The sequence below is a fragment of the Acromyrmex echinatior genome, chromosome 1, assembly GCF_024713525.1.
Source record: "Acromyrmex echinatior isolate Ae372 chromosome 1, ASM2471352v2, whole genome shotgun sequence".
Classification (NCBI taxonomy): domain Eukaryota; kingdom Metazoa; phylum Arthropoda; class Insecta; order Hymenoptera; family Formicidae; genus Acromyrmex; species Acromyrmex echinatior.
The window spans coordinates 27437906-27458572 of NC_141852.1; the positions used below are offsets into that span (position 1 = coordinate 27437906).

General features: G+C 34.2%; 1 protein-coding gene and 2 long non-coding RNA genes across 5 annotated transcripts in view; 1 reads left to right on the forward strand and 2 right to left on the reverse strand.

The window, feature by feature from the left end:
- The window catches only part of LOC147911118 (uncharacterized), a 28710-nt gene extending 21639 nt beyond the window's left edge, over positions 1-7071 (reverse strand). The window contains exon 1 of the long non-coding RNA XR_015545287.1: positions 487-7071. This is a non-coding gene — a long non-coding RNA (uncharacterized LOC147911118). The remainder of the gene's footprint in view (positions 1-486) is intronic.
- cpx (synaptic transmission protein complexin) overlaps positions 1-20667 on the reverse strand; it is a 141766-nt gene that overhangs the window by 99498 nt on the left and 21601 nt on the right. Inside the window, exon 2 of the mRNA XM_011059778.2 lies at positions 7078-7178. Within this exon, the coding sequence (XP_011058080.1) occupies positions 7078-7132 (55 nt within the window). The 5' untranslated portion in view covers positions 7133-7178. The remainder of the gene's footprint in view (positions 1-7077; positions 7179-20667) is intronic.
- The window catches only part of LOC105148200 (uncharacterized), a 95209-nt gene that overhangs the window by 55336 nt on the left and 19206 nt on the right, over positions 1-20667 (forward strand). The window lies entirely within an intron of this gene.

Sequence of the window (20667 nt, forward strand, 5' to 3'; positions counted from 1 at the left end):
TAATTTATAATTTCAAATTTATAATTTATTCTAATTGCCAGTTAATTTATAGATAATGTAGCAAATAAAATATCTTAAAGTAGAGAAAAATATAGAAAGATTTCAGTGCATTAAAATCAATTATAAATAATAGTTTTGAAATGAGCATGTATAATCAGTTCTGTTCGATATAGTCATGCTCGAACAGACACCGTTTCATGATATTTCTTTCAATTTTTACGAAAAGCATGAGACAGTCGAATTGCATAATTAATTGTTTGTCAAAATATAGAAGAATATACTTAAGTCTTAAGTCTTAAAGATAAAACTTAACTCAAGTATTGTTTAATCAAAATGAATATAGACGCATCAGACATTCATGAATGCATTGGCACTGGACTGAACGTGTCATCTAAATTCCGTATTTTATTGCTCTCGCGCCTGCAATTATATCGTGCCATGCAAATGATCTGACCGAATTAGTGGCATCCAATTAATTAATACTACCTAGCCGCACCGGAACGATCGATCGATTCACCATCGCTGTCACGCAGAGTGATCGCTGCTACTGCAATTAGCATAATCGCGGTGGCGGTCATGATGGTATCGTCCAATATTTTCGTTTACTGACGATCCGACAGCTGTCTCGCCATGTTTCCATTGTACTGGCTGTTTGCAGGATGATTAGCTGTGAAGTGGGCACTGATATAGGCAGACATTTTTTTTAATATTTTTTTAGCATCAGAATGAAGATAATAATGTTTTTAAGTAAGAAAGAAATTATCTTCATAGGTTTTTCCTCTTCTATTTTTCGAACTTTTTTTAAACTCATACCGAATCTCTTTTTCTGTGTCATCAAATTTTACTTGGTTTTTATTGACTAACGAATTATGTTAATTACTAAAGTTTGTCCGAAATACAGGCGTTCCTATTATCTTGGTATTATCTGCTATAGTCGTGCAGTAAACTCATGGGATCAACGCATTTGATCGAGGAAAATCCTCTAGCGGAAGATCATCTCCGTAAACTTCTCACCAGCTCTCTCTCAACTTTGATATTCTCATCGTTCTCTTCGTTCACTTTCGTCGTCAATTTTGTCTCTCTTTCTCTCTCTCTCTCTCTCTCTCTCTTCTTTATTTCTTATTCTCAGAATGTATAGCTTTGCTTAGAAAGTCTCACGAATCTTGCGAAACAAGGAGAAATGACTGAGAAACTAAGTTGCAACCAACATTTAGCATATATTTGAGAAGTATCAAACAGAGAAATAATTCTTACGTAAACAGAAGCTTCAAGTACGATTTGCAAGTAGATCGTAGAGAAAATTATTCTTGCTTATAGTCCAGAATAACAGTTCTGGAAATTATGCGTGATTCATCCGCTTAAACTTTCAAAGTTGAAATATTATGGGCAAATATATCTCGAATTGAACGAGAAGGGACGACATTATTAGAATTCGGTGCGACGTTTGCAAACACATTTCGAAGAAATCTGGCTGACTTAAACTGCCAATACATCATTATTACGATCCATTTTGCTGTAATGAGATGGAATCTCTTACATTCTTTACTTAAACTCGTCAAGCTAGCACCGTCCTTTTTAGATTATTCAAACAAAAGGTCTCAATATACGGAATATTCCTGAATTCTACCACTATAGAAGATCTTAAAATAAATTACCTCATTTCAAGCCATGCCATAATACTGCCGTGTCATAAGAACGGAAATCTCCCTGCATATGTCTTACTCAGAATTGTCGAAAGTAATAATAAATAATAATACCTTTTATAAATTACCTTCAGTAAATGATCTCGATATATCAGGATAGCTTCAAAAGTCTATGTATATAAAAGATTTTAATATTTTGTAATTCTTATGTAACATTGAACAAAGTATTTTTTAAATTATTCGGATAGAACCAAGCAGTTACTATTTTTATCGTCTACTAACTTCGAACCTGATAATGTTTTCTTAATGAAGCAAAGAATTTTCATTATTCTAGACTAAAAATAGTGAAGAAATAAGATATAAAATAATGTTAAAAGGCAGATAAGAGAAGGAGAAAAAGAGAGAGAAGGTATTATCGGTGAATAGAGAGAGAAAAAGAGAAAAAGTTGATTAAATTTCCAAGCCTATCATATTCCTTACATTTCTTTTCTTGTCCGCATTTTTGCTACGCTTATGAAACTAACTCGACCCTTCTAATGAAATTATGTAAAAGGTGGAGGAAAATACTCGTCGCATCGCGGCAGTGACTAGCTGTACTGCTGAACGTATAACGAGACAGCACGTCATAAAAAAGTATATTACTACACAGATAAAGAAAAATCTTTAGTGTTACAATCCATGGAGATATCTTCGTGAAAAAATATTAATCATTATAAAATCAATATTGCAAGAATTTACTCTTTATTGTTTCAATTATTTGTTGTATAATTCGCTCTGTTCATTTATGTGCTGATTAAGATATTTTTATTACACCGAAAAAAATGATATGTTAATAACATTACCTTAATTGAAAATAATTTTGTTAATTCGATAACACCATTAACAAAATAAATACTCATGCTCTTGTTTTAATAAAATTTTATTTGTTTTATTTAATACTGTTGTTATAAATCAACAAGATTATTTTCAATTAAAATAATGCTGTTGAAACAAGTTAATTTTTTTTTTCAGTATATATTGTAGATCTTTATATAATAACAACTTTGCTTGATGCTTTATTTCTAACGTATACAAAACTTTTGCTTTTGTATTTTTTATATTTAACTATTGTTACTAACCAATTTTATACATAAGCAAAAAAAAGTTGTTATTATTATTTCATTTGCTAAAACACGTATCAATCTTCTTCCACCCAACCCTCTATTCAAGCAATCCTGCATGTTTCATATTTTTGTCCAATATGAATTTTTCTTGTTATGCAAAACGATTCACGACTCACACATTATCTGGACATTCTGATCTTTCTAAATAACGGTTGTTGTGTTCACGTGACCATTCACGCCGCGAGCCGTGGCCGATGGCCGTGGTAAGAGTGGTTGCAAACTGTTTCGAACTATCGACAGAAGTTTCCGCCTACCAGACGGGATTTAATTAAATATCGCTAAACGTAGCGGTCGTATGTAATGCGAAATCGCTATAAATCGACTCGCATAGAAATACACGTAACTCGGCCGCGGCGCAACGGCGGCGAAAATTTCAATACGCGCACGGAAAAAGTGCGGATGTTTCAGACAGAACTTCCTCATAATAATGTACGTCCGATAAAAAGTTCGCAATATGAGAATTCCATCTCATCATATTTTTAGCATTAGTGATCGATGTCTCTATCATTGAAGAATAAATCATTCAATGAAAATTGATAGAATGTCTCAAAAGTCTAAATCGCCCGACTCTCTCATTATAGATCCTTTTTTTAACTACACCAATGACCGAGTAACAAGAATTTCTCGATTAAACAGCTGAAAATTATGGAATCTCGTCGCGTCCAAATTTTCTATTTTTCCTTCTACTCCACGTAACGAAGTTATTTCTTATAAAATCCCCTATGAGTTTTTTTTTTAACGAACCAAAACTAGAACGATCGATCGGCGGTACGTCCAACCGCAAAAACGCAAGCACGAAATATATCGAGCTTTTTTGCTCGTTTCTCCGACAGATTGCGCCGCCATACGTTCCTCGTTTTCGTTCCCCTATCATATGACAAATCGTTAGTCCAATATTACAAAACGAGACTTCAATTAAAGTAGATGCACTGTTTGGATATCTTGAAACAGTGATGATTGGTTAATAATTGTTTCGAATAAAAGTTTTTCATTATTAATAGTAAACGATATCGCAGCGAAAAATGTAAAATTTGTCTGGTGATATGAAACATAGATATATGAAAGCAATATTTTTTTCATTTAATGAAACTCAATCATATTAACTAACGAATCTTTAAACGTTTATTCATTTAATCGACGGCGACACCATTTGCTCCCGCATTTTATCAATAATATTCTACATTTAACGAATAATTTGCAAATGCAGGAACGTCAAATATTTAATTACTAAATTGACTTGTATTATATATTGACACGTTACTTAAAATTCTGATGTTATTGTGGAAAATATTGCGATGCAAATTACTTTACGTCAGTTTCACCATTTCCCCGCAATTTTCCAATTTTAAATATCTAGAGAAATAAATCTTGAATTCCAACTGAAATTTATTAATAAAAACACACGCGCACACATTTTTAAGTTGTGGATATGGAAAACTTATTTAGAGAATGTCCAATTTTAAAAGTCAAGCACATTTTTTTTCCATCAAATGTTCAATTTGAAGATTCTGCAGTAATTATACGAATACGGCTTTTAGCCGTAGTGAAATCGCTCGATACAATCGATGTTGTTCCGACTTTTGGGAGTAATTGTACACACAACTATTGTATTGCAACAAGTATATCGCGCGTGAGGAAATCGTTAACGACGAGCGAAAGTTCCGCAATTAAGGTATCCTGTCTCGTACGAGTGTGTGACATCATTACGTTAATTATCTCAGGCAACTGCGTAATTGTATCTGGGACATAAATTACGATCTCTGTATGCTGTACGCGGTCGAAATTATCCGGAAAATTTCTACCGAATTGCGACATTACACAATACGATGATTTGAATACGTTGTTCCTCGAGGTCTTCTCGGTCTTTCGATTTTCAACGATCACAATCCGCATTATTTTTAAAAATGGATTTCTGTTGACGTCAAAGATGAGGGACAGCCGTGTTATCACGATGATTCGTCGATATAAATGCCCATGTTGTCTCCTCGAATAAATCACGAAGCGCATAATTAATTGGGGCAATTGTCTGTCATATCGCGATAACGTCGAATAGTTCAGTTTATTGATTAAATGGTAATGTCTATAATAAACACCATTAATTCAAGTAATGATACTTGCTAAAGTTCAATAATATATGTCGCTATCGTATTAGGTATTTGTTCAAGTAATGTTGAGAATTAAAAAGTTGTGGCAAGTTAATTAAACCAATAAATCATGGAAACAAAAACATTACGTGAAAAACAATTATTTAATTCTATCCTACGCTTTTATTAAAAAGTCTCATGATTCATCTATCTCTTTTTTATTTTGGCACTTCATCAACTCATCGTAGTTAGGTTTTCGATACCATAGGTCGCGGTCGATCGATTAGCAGGATGTCAATTAACCTCCGTAGGCAACGAAAAAGCTGCTGGAGTTTCGAAGTAAAGGACAGAAGAGGTAGGAAAGAGAAACGAGACGTGGCTCACGCGACCCAAACTTCTAAATGCGGCTCAGTTTGCAAAACCGTCGTGGGCTTTCATTGAACCTGGCTTCTGCAATTGAGGTCTGGGTTGCCGATTCTTCTCTCCCACTACTATATCCGTTCTAATTTCCCTTTCCCCTTTTAATCATAGTTCGTTCGTTTGTTTGCGATTCGTTTTAATTTTTATATTTATTTATAATTTTTATACATAGATATTTTGTTTAGCTCAATATATATATGTATATAGCTTTTATGTACATAGATTTAAAAAAGAATATATATACATTTATTCGGCACATTTGCATGTTAAAATCTCCTACAAGAATTTTATATTGCAGTTTGCCTATCTACTTTGTTATTTCGAAGGAACAAGAGAAAGTTTTCCCGAAACATTGTATAAAATAACAAAGAGGAAGTTTACTGTTCTACATCATATCCATCTATTCTATTTTATAAAACTACTCTCCTCGTCTCTCAAATGGATGAAGAATTCAAAGTAGATGTCGAGTTCGCGATTTGTGAGGAAGGTCCCATTTCCCCCGCTTTTCCCATTATGGATTCCCCGCGACACGCTTCCCCGCTTCGTCGCACACGAAAGCTGAAACTTTCGCTTAATGACAGAAGTTTTATTGCCGGCCATCGTTCAATCCGCCGACATCCTAGAAGCGAACGAACGAACGAACGAACGAACGAACAGGGCATCGCGGTTTGTCTACAGATACGTCTCTCTATCATTTTCAACTAATTTCTAATCGCAATTGTGGTCAAAATTTGAAAACGTTAATTTTCATATTAACAAAAAATAATGGCCAATTGGTGGATTAATAACATGTATTATGTGATTGAAATTTTGCTTCCTTTACTTATCATAATCCTTCATTATTGTCTCTTGCAAGAGTTGATTTCTAAAAGTAATATTTCGAAAAGCTCTGTATTAATTATACATTCGTTGAAAATGCTCTAAGCGTGTTACAACAGGAAAATTAATCGTATAGAGAATTTCCGAAACATAATAGCTCCAATACAACGATAAACACGAACATGACTCCGAGGGCGAAGACTATGTGCGCGTATGCAAAGATAGCGCAATTTTACTGCAGATGCTCGTGGCTATAATAGCTGCAAGGACTGCCACGGTAATTGCATGCTGATCCATCCAGTTTTACGATAATTGCATAAGCAAAACGTGCTGATACACGACGTGCCAGGCATAACATGTTCAAAACATTGCACTTTCAGTCTTAAGGATTTTAAACTACTCGGTCGTCTCACATATTTGTTTATAGTGAATACTTTCATTTATAATAAATAGAAGCTAAATGAACAGCTCTTACAATAATTTTAATATTTGAGTTTTTATCTTTTTTAAAAAAAAGATAAATTGAATATTTCATGTCAAAATAATCGAGTGGTGTAATGTTCCGCTCGGAGTCTATCCAAGATGGCGGCAAACAAATTTGCAGCGAGTCACGTCTCGCTGAAACTGGTGTAGATAGAAAGGAATTCCGAGAAGTCTTTAAAGCGTTTCCTTTTACAGTTACGATTGAATTTTATCGTGAAAGCGGCATTCGTGATCGCGATAAAACGTTTAGCCTGAGATATTCGCGTTTTCAGATTTTTACAGACACATTGAAGATCACAGTTTATTTTTCTCATTATTTACGTTTAATGTGCTGATATAGACATGAAAGATATGAAAGATGTCATGAAATAATTCGAATCACAGAGGTAAAAAATAAATTAGCTAATTAACTGTCAAAAGAAAATATAATTTGATACAAAAAAAACATTCTTCAAAATCACGTACCTTTAACCGCATTGAGCTTGTTTCCGACCATCTGCTTCGCCACAAACGCCGCCATTTTGTTACTTTGTGGTTTTTCACACCGCTATCAAAGTCACAGAAACCTGTAAACAAAGATTGAAACTTGTTACTTCATGTTTTTCATCTTTTGATTGAAGTTTTACATGTTTCATGTGCGTTGATTATTTATGTTAATTAATTATTTACACTTCTATTTCTGGACTTATATCTGATAAAGGTTCAGTGATATGCACCATTCTTGTGTACAATTGATTTATCTGTTATAAAAGAGCAATCTTCATAGAGTCACTTTATTTTATAAATACGTAATTTTTTTGTTATAATTTTCTCTTATAATTGCATATAAAACAGTTACCGCTTATTATTAAATTTTGTTTAGAGTGAATTATACAAATAAGCAAATTATGTTCCTCGTTTATTAATTAGGTTATTTTTTATCTTTTACTTATAACTGTATCTTTTTACCTTCCTTAAATTTAATTTTATTTAATCTTTTTTTTATGAATGTTACATTTCTTTTAATAAACTATTTCTTTAATTTATCAGTAGCATAACCGAGAATTTGTCTCTGTGAATAACTTATTTTACTTAATATTTAAATAAATAAGATCCTTATTTTTATAATTCTCTTTTATTTTTCATTATATATAAACCTGAATTTTTATTTTTTTTTACCAATTCCTTTAATTATTTAATAATTACTTAAATTATGCTCTGATACATTTTTGGATTTTGTTAAACCTGAAATCTGCAGTAATTTACCATTTAAATCATCGAGGTAGTTATGAAAAATATAACATTTTTTTATAATACGTATATTTCTGTCTCTAACTTTGTGCTACAGCGTTGAAATGAAACACGCTTCCCAAGAGATGATGTCGCCCTTGATGCCCGCCGACGAAAATATTTTAATCTTATATCATACTCACACGTCACGCCCAATATCGGAAGTAACCTTCCTGTTCCATTACGTTGATATTTCAAAATTTGACAGTACATAAAATAACTTTCAATCGCGGTAATTTGCTAAAAGTGTAGATTCTTATTTTGATTAAAAGTTTTTCCAAAAAATAGCTTTAATATTTTCTTACGAAAAAGAACTGGTTACTGTTCCAATAAATTGGTTAGCTCTATCAATAATTGATAATACTACATGAATAATTGATGAAATATTAGTTACTATATATAGTTAACCAATTTATTGGAACACTAATTAATTCTTTTTTTTTTAAGGATCAGGTAGAAAACAAGAAGGAATCTTAAACTTAATACGTACATCCTTGTAATTTTGTAACATAATTATGTAATGCAATATGGCGGATGGAGAGCGATCAGTTGCACGATGAAAGAAGAGATCAATAGAGAAATATAAGGGGATAGACAAAAGAGAAAGGGGGAGGAAGAAAGCCGGAGCCTGGAGAAGACGACGCCAGTGAAACGGCGTCGAGACGTCTCGGCGCCTGTTTCCCAACCACCGACCTCCGTGATTTTCCAACAACACGCGACAATTTATGCCCTAACGATGAGTGACAGAGGGTTGCTACCCACGTGCATATATTCTTTTTATTAGTGACGTAACGCACCCCTGCTTCCTGCTATAAGAAATATTCCCGATCGATAGTTTATCTTATGTGACAATTCTTGCATATCTAAAAATTGTAATTTATTTATTTTTATTATAAATAAAATTTAATTAAAGTTATACCAATTATTAAATTTATTGTTTGCGATTAAAAAAAAAAATTGCGAACAATAATAGAGATGGACACAAATATTATTAGATACAAAATATATAAGCATACAAAAACATGAAAGAAAATATATATAGATAATTAATGAAAATGAAATTATCTTTCCAAATGTATAGAGGCGATCGAGGCAGAAAGCTCACGATAGATGCAAAATCTTCATCAAACATAGCTTCGCTATGTAATTTCACGTGCTACGTCGTTAAGGGTCAAAGTGGGAGCTTGCCGAAGTGTCTCTTAGAGAGAGGAACACAGAGGAAAGGGTTGCATGTATATCTCTCATCTTAGAGAAAGGCGCATGCCTCGTTAGGGCAGCGACGACCTGACGGAGCTCAAGGATTCCTTGCTGTAATCTATTTAATGAAAGCGATGAACAAAATTCGTTCAATTTAATCGATGTTTCAGCTTCATCTCAAAACTAGTAAATGCAATAATAGTTACGAATAATTAACAGATTTATAAAATTACAATTATAGTCTATATTTATATAAAATTTCTATTTATTTTAATATTATTATCTTTATTATGAATATTTACTCATTTTGAAAACGAGAAAGTTGCATTTAATATTAACAAAACTATATTTTTTTCTTGCATTGAAAAAAAAATTATTTTTGCAATTCACCTTAATTATTCTACTGTGATATAAAAATTATAGGAAAATGATAATCAAATTAAATTTCTCAAAATTGAGAAATTTCGAATACTATATTTTTTGTCTGTTGCCACCATTACCTCTTCCGTCTTCTCGATTATATAAAAGATAGCTACTAGAAATGCGATTTGTACATGACTGCGGTATCGGTAAAATATGCAGACGGCTCAAAGGATTTCATGCTTTAGTGGCTAGCAGGAAATGGAGAGTATAATAGGCAACAGGCGCGGTTCTCGTGGATGTTGCGGAAAGGGTTGATAGATAGCTAATAAAAACCGACTGGTCCATGAATATCACGTTTAACCACGAGGATTTTGTAAGTATCGATAGAAACTGTTGAAAATAATTCAATGACGATGTTTAAATTAACGTGAGATCACATGTGATAAAGATATATCTGTTCAGATTGGAGGTTTATTCATCCATTTAATGTGATAAAACATTATCACGCCTCTGTAATCGACGGAATTTAACAACCAATTTACTCTGGATTCCAATTTTGCAATACAACGTTCATATAGCGTTATACTCCATGGAAAATCTTAGGAAAGTTGCAATATATATTACTTGCAATCCAGAAAGAAATTAACTCTGATACTCTCAATTCATCAAGTTGACATTAGGAGCTGATACGAACACGTACAAATACTCGAGTGCGATGCTCGATCAAATTATGCCGCATCATCTCGCGTAAGTAAGAAGTCATGTAAAGGAATCATCTGTCAGCGCAATCAATCGATCCATCACCGGAATCTGGGTCGAGCGGTGTTGTTAACAGCAAGAAAACTCTACTAAGAAATTTTATTCTCCTCTGTATTTCTGTGTAATCAGAGAATACACGCGAGTGTTTGTATACACAACGGTACACACAATGCGTGTGAAAACAATTGCTCTCTACTTCCCTACATATTAATCTTACTTACTCGCGCAAGGTACATTTTATAATCCACGTACTTTGTTTTACAAAACTCTACGTGCTTCTTCTTCATTACATTCGCAGATATTTTTTCATATGTTGCAACGTTCAACTTGAAAAGTTTTTATTTACCCCAAGGAAGAGAAATCTAGACTTTTTTTAGCTCTTTATTACTGGATCAGTTTCGTATTAGATCAAGTATAGCAACAGTAATTATCTTCCATTAAAAATTATTTAAAGCTTAAATTAATACAGTTAAACATACGACAAGAGCACTTTTTAATAAAATCAAACAAAATATTAATTTAAATCTACCGGAACATTCGCGTTAGACATTACCGCTATATCCGATATACCATATTCTTATTTGAAAACAGAACGGAAGCATTAAAAAAGTAGAGAAAAAACGTAGAAAAAGATTTTATCCAGTTCGCTTATTGAATTTTAAAATAGTTGGAATATTTTACTCGTGCGAATAAGAGCGATTCCACAATAAAACGACACTGCGACAGCCTGCAAATGTCGTTTCTCTGAAAATGCGCGACCCGACATTAGCCGAAACTGGCAGCGAGATAGAACGGAGAAGGACATAGTTGCATCGTTGAATTTCTCGGTACACGGTGCACGTTGCCCGAGAGCACATTTCTTATTAACGTTGTTCATCCAGTCACCAGGATGCCGGAATTTCCGGCCCGGCACATCCTATGCATCTTACGCGTGCGGTCGACTGTACCGAAAAATCTACTTGCGTCATTCGACCTGTCGAATTTTCAATTCAGCTCATCCTCACGATTTTCCTTTCCTTCTTTCAGACATTCCTCTACTTCACACGAACGTTTCTGTCTTTTTCTCTTTCCCTTTCATGGGAAAAATTAAATTTTTCTTCAACTGAATGTCAATGAAATTCAATTGAATGTCGTAAAGGACGAAATAGAGGTACTGTTAATACCTCATATGGCTTCTTTTATGCAAACACAACGAAAGGTTAAATCAATTTTTTTTTCTGGATTGTTAATGAAATCCTGTATATATACTCGCGCTTTACAATCGCGCACGTTTGCATGTCGCAATGATTATTGCATAAAAATGAACGTGATTATGCAAAGTTGAATTATGAGAAGCAAATTCGACATATTAACTTTATTCGTAGTTTCCAAAGTAAATGAATTCACTGATGCGGGTAATGCTGCAAACACCAAAAAATCCCGGAAACTGCTGACCATTGCGAAATGTTCCTCAATTAGCATAAATTTTCAACTGGAGCATGAGCAGATAGAGAGAGAGAGAGAGAGAGAGAGAGAGAAGAGGGAAATGAAAGAGATAATCTAGTTTATGAATAGATAGAAAAGCGATGAACGCATACTAGAATATAATCACCCAATTCCTTTCAAATAACCACCGGCGGTTTCGCTCAATGAAATACAGAAGTATCTTTTAATTGAATTATTGACACAAAGACCGGAACAAGCTTATTTTTAGTAATATTGAGAAAACTAAAGAGAAACTTGATTGAAAAGCAAATGCTTCGAAGTGCGATATAAATGCTTTATAATAGGATATATTTTGCTTCGTTTTCTCTCCTCCTCCCCCCCCCTTCCCTTTTTCTCGTTATAAATATACACACCTTTCTTTACACCTTTCATCAAGAATAGATTTCCCCGCTTCATATGGTCGATTGTTTTGCTATTGACAATCGCACGTAAAGTGAAGTACAATCGACAGTTTACGACTATTTTTATTAGTTTCTGCATATATATAATCTACTCGAAATTATCTTCTCTTTTATCCACACACCAAATTATCCATAAACATTAACAGCGACTGTCACCGATATTTGCCACGAAGACGTACGATTTTATAATATTCCCTGTCCACGCGTCATACGTAATCCGTGCAAGATTACAAGACTGTTGTAGCGCAAATTCAACGTGATTGCTTTGGCGTCAATTCAAGCGTATTTGAAAATCGAACAAAGCGAAGCGAAAGTAATCCGAAAACACGAAGCGCAAACCACTAACGTGTGTGAAACGAACGGCGTGGTCGGCGATAATAAAATTTATCAGCGGTGTTACTCGGATTCGCAATACGGACGAGTCTATTGGATTACAAATGCGCATTTGCACGATATTAAAGCAGTTTTTATCGATAGCTTTGGCATTCGGTCGTTTGTGCAAAATGAAATTTTCAATTAAAAATTGATTTAACTTTTAATAATGGCATAATGAAAAATGATCGAACTCGCTTATTTGAAAAATAACACAAAAAGAGACAATATTATATCGCGGGATACATTGTTATAGTAATAATTATACTGGAAAACGATTTTATTTCACGTCAATCTAATTTTTACGTTTGTTGAAGTTTAGATTTTACAATGCCGTTAAGTTTGCGCTGTAAACAACACTTGTCTCGCGAAGCTTTAATTATAATCAGTAGTAAAATACGATAAGCTGTGGTGAATGACGTCGGTGTCAAGAACGTCACATGGAGGAACTTCAAGACCGGTGCATTTTCGCCAGTGGAAACATTCTCTGTAATTGCGTCGCGCGAGAGAGAAGAAAAAGCACGACGTATATTTAGCGAGCAAAGTCGGTGAGGCGAAAGGAGTGAAAACACAGGTAGGACTTTTAATGACGTGATCTTTCGTTCTCCTTGAAAGCAATCTATACCAACGACCGCCTCGTCAGTTCCCAAGCCACAGCGACAGAATGCAAAATCGAATTCAGATTACTTCTACCTGTAACGAGTACTACTTCCAAGCTTTCACCCTGCAAATTACAACCTTGATGATGTTGCTAATGCAGTCATTATTATCGTTTTATATGTCTTACAATATTATATCACGTCTCATATCCAGTGTTCTATATCATGCTAACTTTAGCTAGTTCGGATGTTCGTTCTATATGGATAATGTATACAAAAAGCTTGAGAAGTCTCGTCAGAATAATTTCTCCCTTAGCTAGATAATGCTCTCTCTCTCTCTCTCTCTCTCTCTCTCTCTCTCTCTCTCTCTCTTTCTCTCTCTACAACGAGCGTATAAAGTTAACTACTGCGCTTTCATGGAAATAGAAAACGGATCACGTCACAAAACATATTATAATACCAACTGATTTTTAATTTATTATTTCATTAAGTAATGTGTATCGGATTAGAATATCTCTAGTTAATATAAGGATTATATAAGATATTTTATATAATAAACTTTTATATCTACTATCAAATATATTTTTGTACATAAATTTGAACATAAAATTTGATATACGAACATAAAGTTTAATGCGATATCATCTGTAGCAATTTTTGTATTCTGTGGTGCATTTTGCTTTAAATGTGTCTTCTAAACTTGAGAAAATTTGCTTTTTCCGTACGAAAAAGGTGAGATATTCAGGTTATCGAGCAGTTGTGTACATATGCTCAATATTTTATAAACAGCATAATCTCTCTCTCTCTCTCTCTCTCTCCCTGTCTCTTTTTGCACTTGGAAGCTTCTTCGGTAAGCTCGGTATATACCGAATATACACATAAAGTGTGTGCTGCTCTTATTGGTTGAGTTTTGCAAAGGTTTCTTCACTACGAAAAGCTCCGATGACGAGCTCGTGCCGATCGGCTGGAACGAGGGAGAAGAGACGAGAGAGGAGACGTAGTTGCTACTACCAGCGCGTATTGATCTTTACTATTATTAGTCCGTCGACGGCCCCTATTAGAATTGTCAGAAACGTTACTGGTTGCTACCAGCTCTTACTAGCCGTAGAGGTCACTTCGATATAACTGCCTAATGTATTATTACGCTTCTTCTTTATTCATGCAAATCCATCAATGAAGACTTATTATATTCTCGATAAGCGATCATTTCATGCTGACCGTTCAAAAAATTTAGTTTAATCATTATTTTGCTATTTAAATATTCTTACAAGAAAATTATTATACTCTTCTGTAATTTTATTTTTATTAAAAAAAACTGCAAACTTTTTTAACCTTTTAAAAATAAAATTTAGAATATGTGTAATTGAAACTGTTAAGCGAAATTGTATTCATGAACGTATGGAGGAGAAAGGATTATATTATGTAATTAATACAGACGAACTATGGCTAATTATTCGGCTTGCTGTATTCAGAGATATTAACGAGAAGTTATTACGTTGTTACGAATGTCGTTATGAATTATAATATGCCGTAATCGCGAAATTCCAAGAGACCTTAAATCGCAGCATCGTAACGCGGGCCGTGATTTACTTTCTACCAAATTTTACGAGCGATCTGCAATGTATTATAACCGGAATACGGATATCACCTGCTACTAGGCTGTATACCTTTCGGCATTTTTGGGGCCATGTGAGATTATTGCACCGCAGCGCGGTGCAATCTGAAGTTCTGCAATCTTCCGGAAGAAACTAATTCCATCGGGAATGTGTTGCCTCTTCACTCCAGGATTGCAAGGTTTTATTCACACTACATATGTACAGCCGATGCGCGAAAACGCAATCGAATCTGGCGCATACGTGAGGAATCGCAAGCTCTCATCGCACAAAGCGCGGCTATGCAAATGCGGATTCTGGCAGTGCATTATTGGAATGAATCTCCAGGGGGAAAAAATTGAGCACGCGCGAGAAAGAGAAGGAAGGTAAAGCTGGATAAGAGGAAACTTTCCGGCAAACGATTTCGTAACGGAATTCCACTCGGCATACTGAAGGGGACAGCCATTGAAAGCACGACCGACGAAACTGGAACGGAGTGTAAGTAAACGAGGAATGCTACGTATTCTTACATGAGATGTCTTTTTACACGAGGAAAGCATTTTATAACGTATCTTTATATACCTGAATCTGTTGGATGAAAAATGTTTACTATAGTATCCATTTGTAAATACATTTCGTATATATCGTATATATCGTTGGTTTATTTGTTCATACATTTTAAAATTAATACCGCTTTTATGTATGTATACAATGTTCCTCTGAATTGTTAGTACGATCGTAAAGGGAATGATTGAAGTAAAAAATATAAATATACAAATATAAATCATTTTTTTAATAGACCACCCCACTTTTTCAATTACTTTTTTAATAAAAATTACTAATACGTTTTCCATTAATTCTTTTATAAAAAATTATCTCCTTTTTCACTACATTAGCAATATAAGTACACAAAAGTCGATGAAAATAAATAAATTTCGCTCGATGTTTCCTATTTTACAAAAAGAGATCACGACAACGAATGGAGATAATCAAAGGACGATGTAAACGAATTACCACAATTTATTTTAATCGAGCTGTATCTACCTCAAGCAAGGGTTAAATTTCCGGCAAATTTCGCGTGGAAAGTGATATGCGGTGGAAGAAAGTCGAGAGATCTTAATCTTCATTATCCGACAAAACTAGAAGGAGAGAAGGGGATGAAACGAGGAATAGAGGCAAGATAGTAAGAGTATCGTTAGTCACTGTACTGAGAAGTTATGCCGAGCCGAACAACGTTGGTTGCAACGGAAAGGATTAAATCATCCGCCTTTAGTGAGGATAAACAGCGAGGTGGCAATAAATTATTTCAGCAACTCTATCGCGAATCGGTCGGTCGGTCGCAGATAATTAACCAAAGACTTAATGACGTGTGAAGGAAGATAACCGTTCCTTCGCACGGCTCGACGAATCGGTTGAAAGTCATTAAACAAAAGATTTTCCTTTTTTTTTTTTCTAGAGCAAAAGCTTCCTCTCCCTTGATGAAACGATTAGTTTCAGATCAACTTTGTGCATCAAAGACGAAGTTAACAAGCAGTCTTTTATACCTGGGAATTAAGAGACACTTCTGACTTTGAATTGAAAGAGTTCTTTTTATTGTAAAATCGCGTTCCAATGAAGAAAATCAATGAGAATATCTAACGTCACAATTATTCACGCACAATTAGTAATTGTAATTATCATCGAAAACACAAAAAAAAAATCGCCAAGGTGCAACATTTAAAAAGAGTGGCAAAATAAATTAAATTGAAATGTGTACGCAGAAAATCATCCCAATAGAGGGGATTTTTTCTGTTTTTATCTGTTCATGGCGGTTCTCGCGCTAGAACGATAACGAATGGAAACAGTGTCTGCAATCCAAGACGGATTCTTCTTGTAAGCAAAGATTTTCCATGGGTCCGCGAAAGGATTAATCGTCGTCCGCAGAACGGTAATAAGAAGACGAAGAAATTGTAGAGGATGAAAAGGACTTTGGGGATTCCTGACGTTTCTCAGTACCGATTAAAAGCCGTCTAGATGGCATTTTAATGCCACGTTAAGAAATCTCTTCCTAAGAAATATTTCGTCTACAATTCAAATTTACTACCGGCGTTTTATAATCATTCGCAATCAAGAATTCTGTTCCAACGAGTGCGAAACTAATGAGAATGCGCGACGCAAATGTCACAAGTAGTCTCGTTAAACTTTTGATAATAGGCGCTATTAAATGAATGTATTACACCGAATATGTATTGCACTTTCCAAGCTAGGCCTGTACATTCAGTTGACTTGATATAATGTCCGTTTTGCAACATATCATAAGGCTATGCTATTACCATGTCTATTCATGGAACCTGACAGCGCCGAATAGCGCAACCAAGTCCAACTTGGGAAAATTAGCTAGTCCACTTCGACCTAATCGATACGATGACCATTTCAATGTGCTTCAGAACGCTGCAATGCCATTTAAACGACATTGCTTCGACGACGTCAGTCTTTACTATTGCCGACACTTTACAAACATGTTAAGATGTCGCTTACAAAGCGAGAAATGAAAATATTTGCGCGACATTAAAACGTTCTTTATAACAGAGGATTGTGAAATTACAATTTGCTTAACACGCTCTTTTATCTTGCATATTGTTCTAATAAAATTTTTCTTTATTTAATCTTTAACTTCTCTAAATAACAATAGATCTCAATTATACTATTTCTTAATATATTTCATTTTATACTAACTGTTCAGGTTATTTAAATAATCTATTTCATACGTCTCTTTATATAATTATATATTTATTAATAATATAGCAGTCAAAGAATTTTTTAAATATTTTCAGATAATTTATTTGATTTAATATTCAAATAACCTGTCAGATATTTTTTATATTTGCCTTTAATTTTTCACATAAGTGTATCGCTTTTAATTGATTAATTTTTTTTAGTTGTGTCACTTTTGAAATAAGCAAACAAATATATTAGTTTTCGTAATACAATTGTTGTATATTTTAAATTTTAATTAAAATATTTAATTGCCTGTCCAATTATTTTAGTATCTATGATAGAAAGTTTTAAACATAATAATACAATGATATATACCTATATTAAGGATTGCGTAGCGAAGATTTTTGCAAGTCACTTTAATAAAAATTATCAAAAATTCCATCGATTTAGCCAGATAACTTTTTAGCAATGTAGACAAAATTGTATACTATCCGAAAGATAAGAAAGATAAGAACAAAAGATTTTGGTAAACAAAGCTACAAACTTCCAGAAAGTTCATATGGCGTTATTCTTCCGGGTTGCATTCAACGTGAGAGTATACAGGTGCAGAAAATGTACATTTCTCACGACTCCAGAACAAATGTTGCTGTAGGCTATATGATATATTCTCATTAGAGTTCATTATCTAAATTGATATAGTACTCTTACTATATTCGCTGTACAGCATAGAATTCAGAATGAAAATGACCTCGCGACCTTTTCGGATAGAGGTATAAACTATTCGTCTATTATCCGTCGTTCTACATATTTAATATATTGCATTATATTAGGTCACTGGAATTATAAATGGGAAAAGCGATAAAATTTCATAGCAAGGCTCTCGCTCGCGGATGTCGATGAGCGCGCCCAAATATATATATATAATATTTAATAATTTTCGAAAATGGATCGTAAGATGCACAGGTGAGATATCGGCGCGGCGCGGCGGATTCTGACACGTATTTTATGTTGCAGTGACGTTGGAGTAAGACGCCGATGCCATCGCCATCGCATTTTATCGCGTATATGTAAATAGATAAGACGTGCATCTCCAGAAATATCTGCCCGTCCTCGAAAACTAAGTTGAGACCAACATTTCATAAATCGGAATATGCGCTGTCCTTTCTTCTTTCGTCATGGGATACAATTTTTTTTTGTTTAATATTAAATATAAATCTATTTCGAGCAAGGACACACAATTAATCTATTTAATAGCCAATCTCAAAGCTTAATTCTAACCTAACTTAACTTACTATGCATTCCTAAGATTCATTTCCAAAACAAGAAATTGTATTACATCTCGTGACGATGGCGTCGGAATTTCATCGACTTGAGCGATTCTTATTGGATCGGCACGAAATTTCGTCTCTTCGATATTTTGTTATCTTCGTCTCAGCACAAATCGATCCTCATTGATCATATATAAGCCAAACCATGTTTCGTAGAAGGTACTAAGCAGTATATCTATAGATTCTCGACTATTTCTTATAAAATCTCTTTTTTATTTTTTATTATTGAATATTTTAAAAATTGAATTTCACATAATCTAAAGATCGTTGAAAGCTTTCAAGGATCATTAATGATGGAATCTTGCTTTTTAAATCACTTAGTGTAAACAATTCACTATTATTAATTTTTTAGTGTTACTTGTGAAGAATATTGAAAAGTTTTAGTTGGAAACCTTTCATTTATCATGTAGCGGATATTCATTTTTCGAGCTGTGTAAGCTCCGCGTTCACAATTATGTTGCACTGCACGTAACTTCGGACCTCGGTAGTAGGAATTCTCGAACGCAAACGAAGTTGCGATACTTGATATTAGGAACACTTCGAGAGGTACGCCAAGTACGAGAACTGCAACAATTTCCGGCGATTTGTATTCTATGCTGTGCAGAATACGTCCCTCAAACTCATCGTTAGTGTAAGTTTTCTATTTTCATTAATGAAAACTCTTTTATAAAACTCTTTTCAAAAATATAAAAGTAAAATGTCAAAAATGTATATCGATTATCGGTAAATACACAAATCATTTAAGCTTAAAAGCAACACAAAAAAGATTCTACTTCGATTTAAGAAAATAGAAAAAAATAAACGGTTTCGTTCTTTTAAAGACGTAAAATTTGTTAAAGAGAAAAAGAAAAAGGAAACCGGTAGAGCCTTTAAAATTTAAAGAATTAAAATGGGCGAAAATATTTTACGAAAATTTTATTTCACGACATAAATAATACGGAAACGAGATGCCGTGAAATGTAATATATATAAGATTTAATAGTAAAAGTATTACAAACCGAAAGTGAAAAAAGTGTGACCTGTAATGCGCGGTCGTCAATAAAATGATCTCGTTAAGAAAAACTTACTCCGCAAGTTCCTTTCGTTGAAAAATATATATTTCTACTACATATTTTCTCCTTTTCCGGGCTACACTGTATAGCGTGAATAAAAGCCGAGTGTGCAACAGTGAGATAGATGTTGGAATCGAGCTGCCGAGCTTTTGTTGGCATAAATGGATTTATGTTGCGCCATCGATCTCGCATATGGCTTCGTTATGATGACACGCGATTCGAGTATCTCCACTTGAAACGTATTCCGTGGCGAGTTTCACCATGTCACTGCTGTTGTCACGATGGTATAGCGTTTTCGGAAAATTGCTGAAACGCAGACATAAATCTGTCGTTGATGGAGATCGTCGATCGGGAAATATTTTCGAATCTAGTCGTGGACAGTTCGCCGACGCGACGTGTATTCGGCTCGTATGTAAATAACGCCACGAAATGAAAAGAAAATTCAATCTCGACACGAGTATAATAATCGTTAGTAATTGATATTTAAACGCTCTCACGAATAATAATTTTCGCTCTCTCGCGAAAGATTATTTCTTTATTAAATGGATACAATAAGCGACACCGGCAGCGATCAATATTCTCTCCTTGGCTTAACTTCCAATCTTGGATTTGCATATTATATCTGTGACATTTGTATTTATGAATCCTCGTCGATTGGAAAATATCCTACAAGGGTGTCATATTCAAGACAGCCTCGTAATTTTAATGTTCAACGTTTTTCTAAAATTATCATTTTCCGCCTCATTATACTCACGTTTTTCTCGTCGAGAAAAAAACGTGAAGCAGGGAAATTACTCTAACACGAAGTAGAAAACGAAAGGAAGATTGAGGAAGCTTACCGATTTGACGGATGAGGGGCAGCCAAAAAAGAAACAGCGAAATCATCCATCAACCGTATCGAGAGTCCTTAAGGAAATTACTCAAAGACCTAACCACCTTCG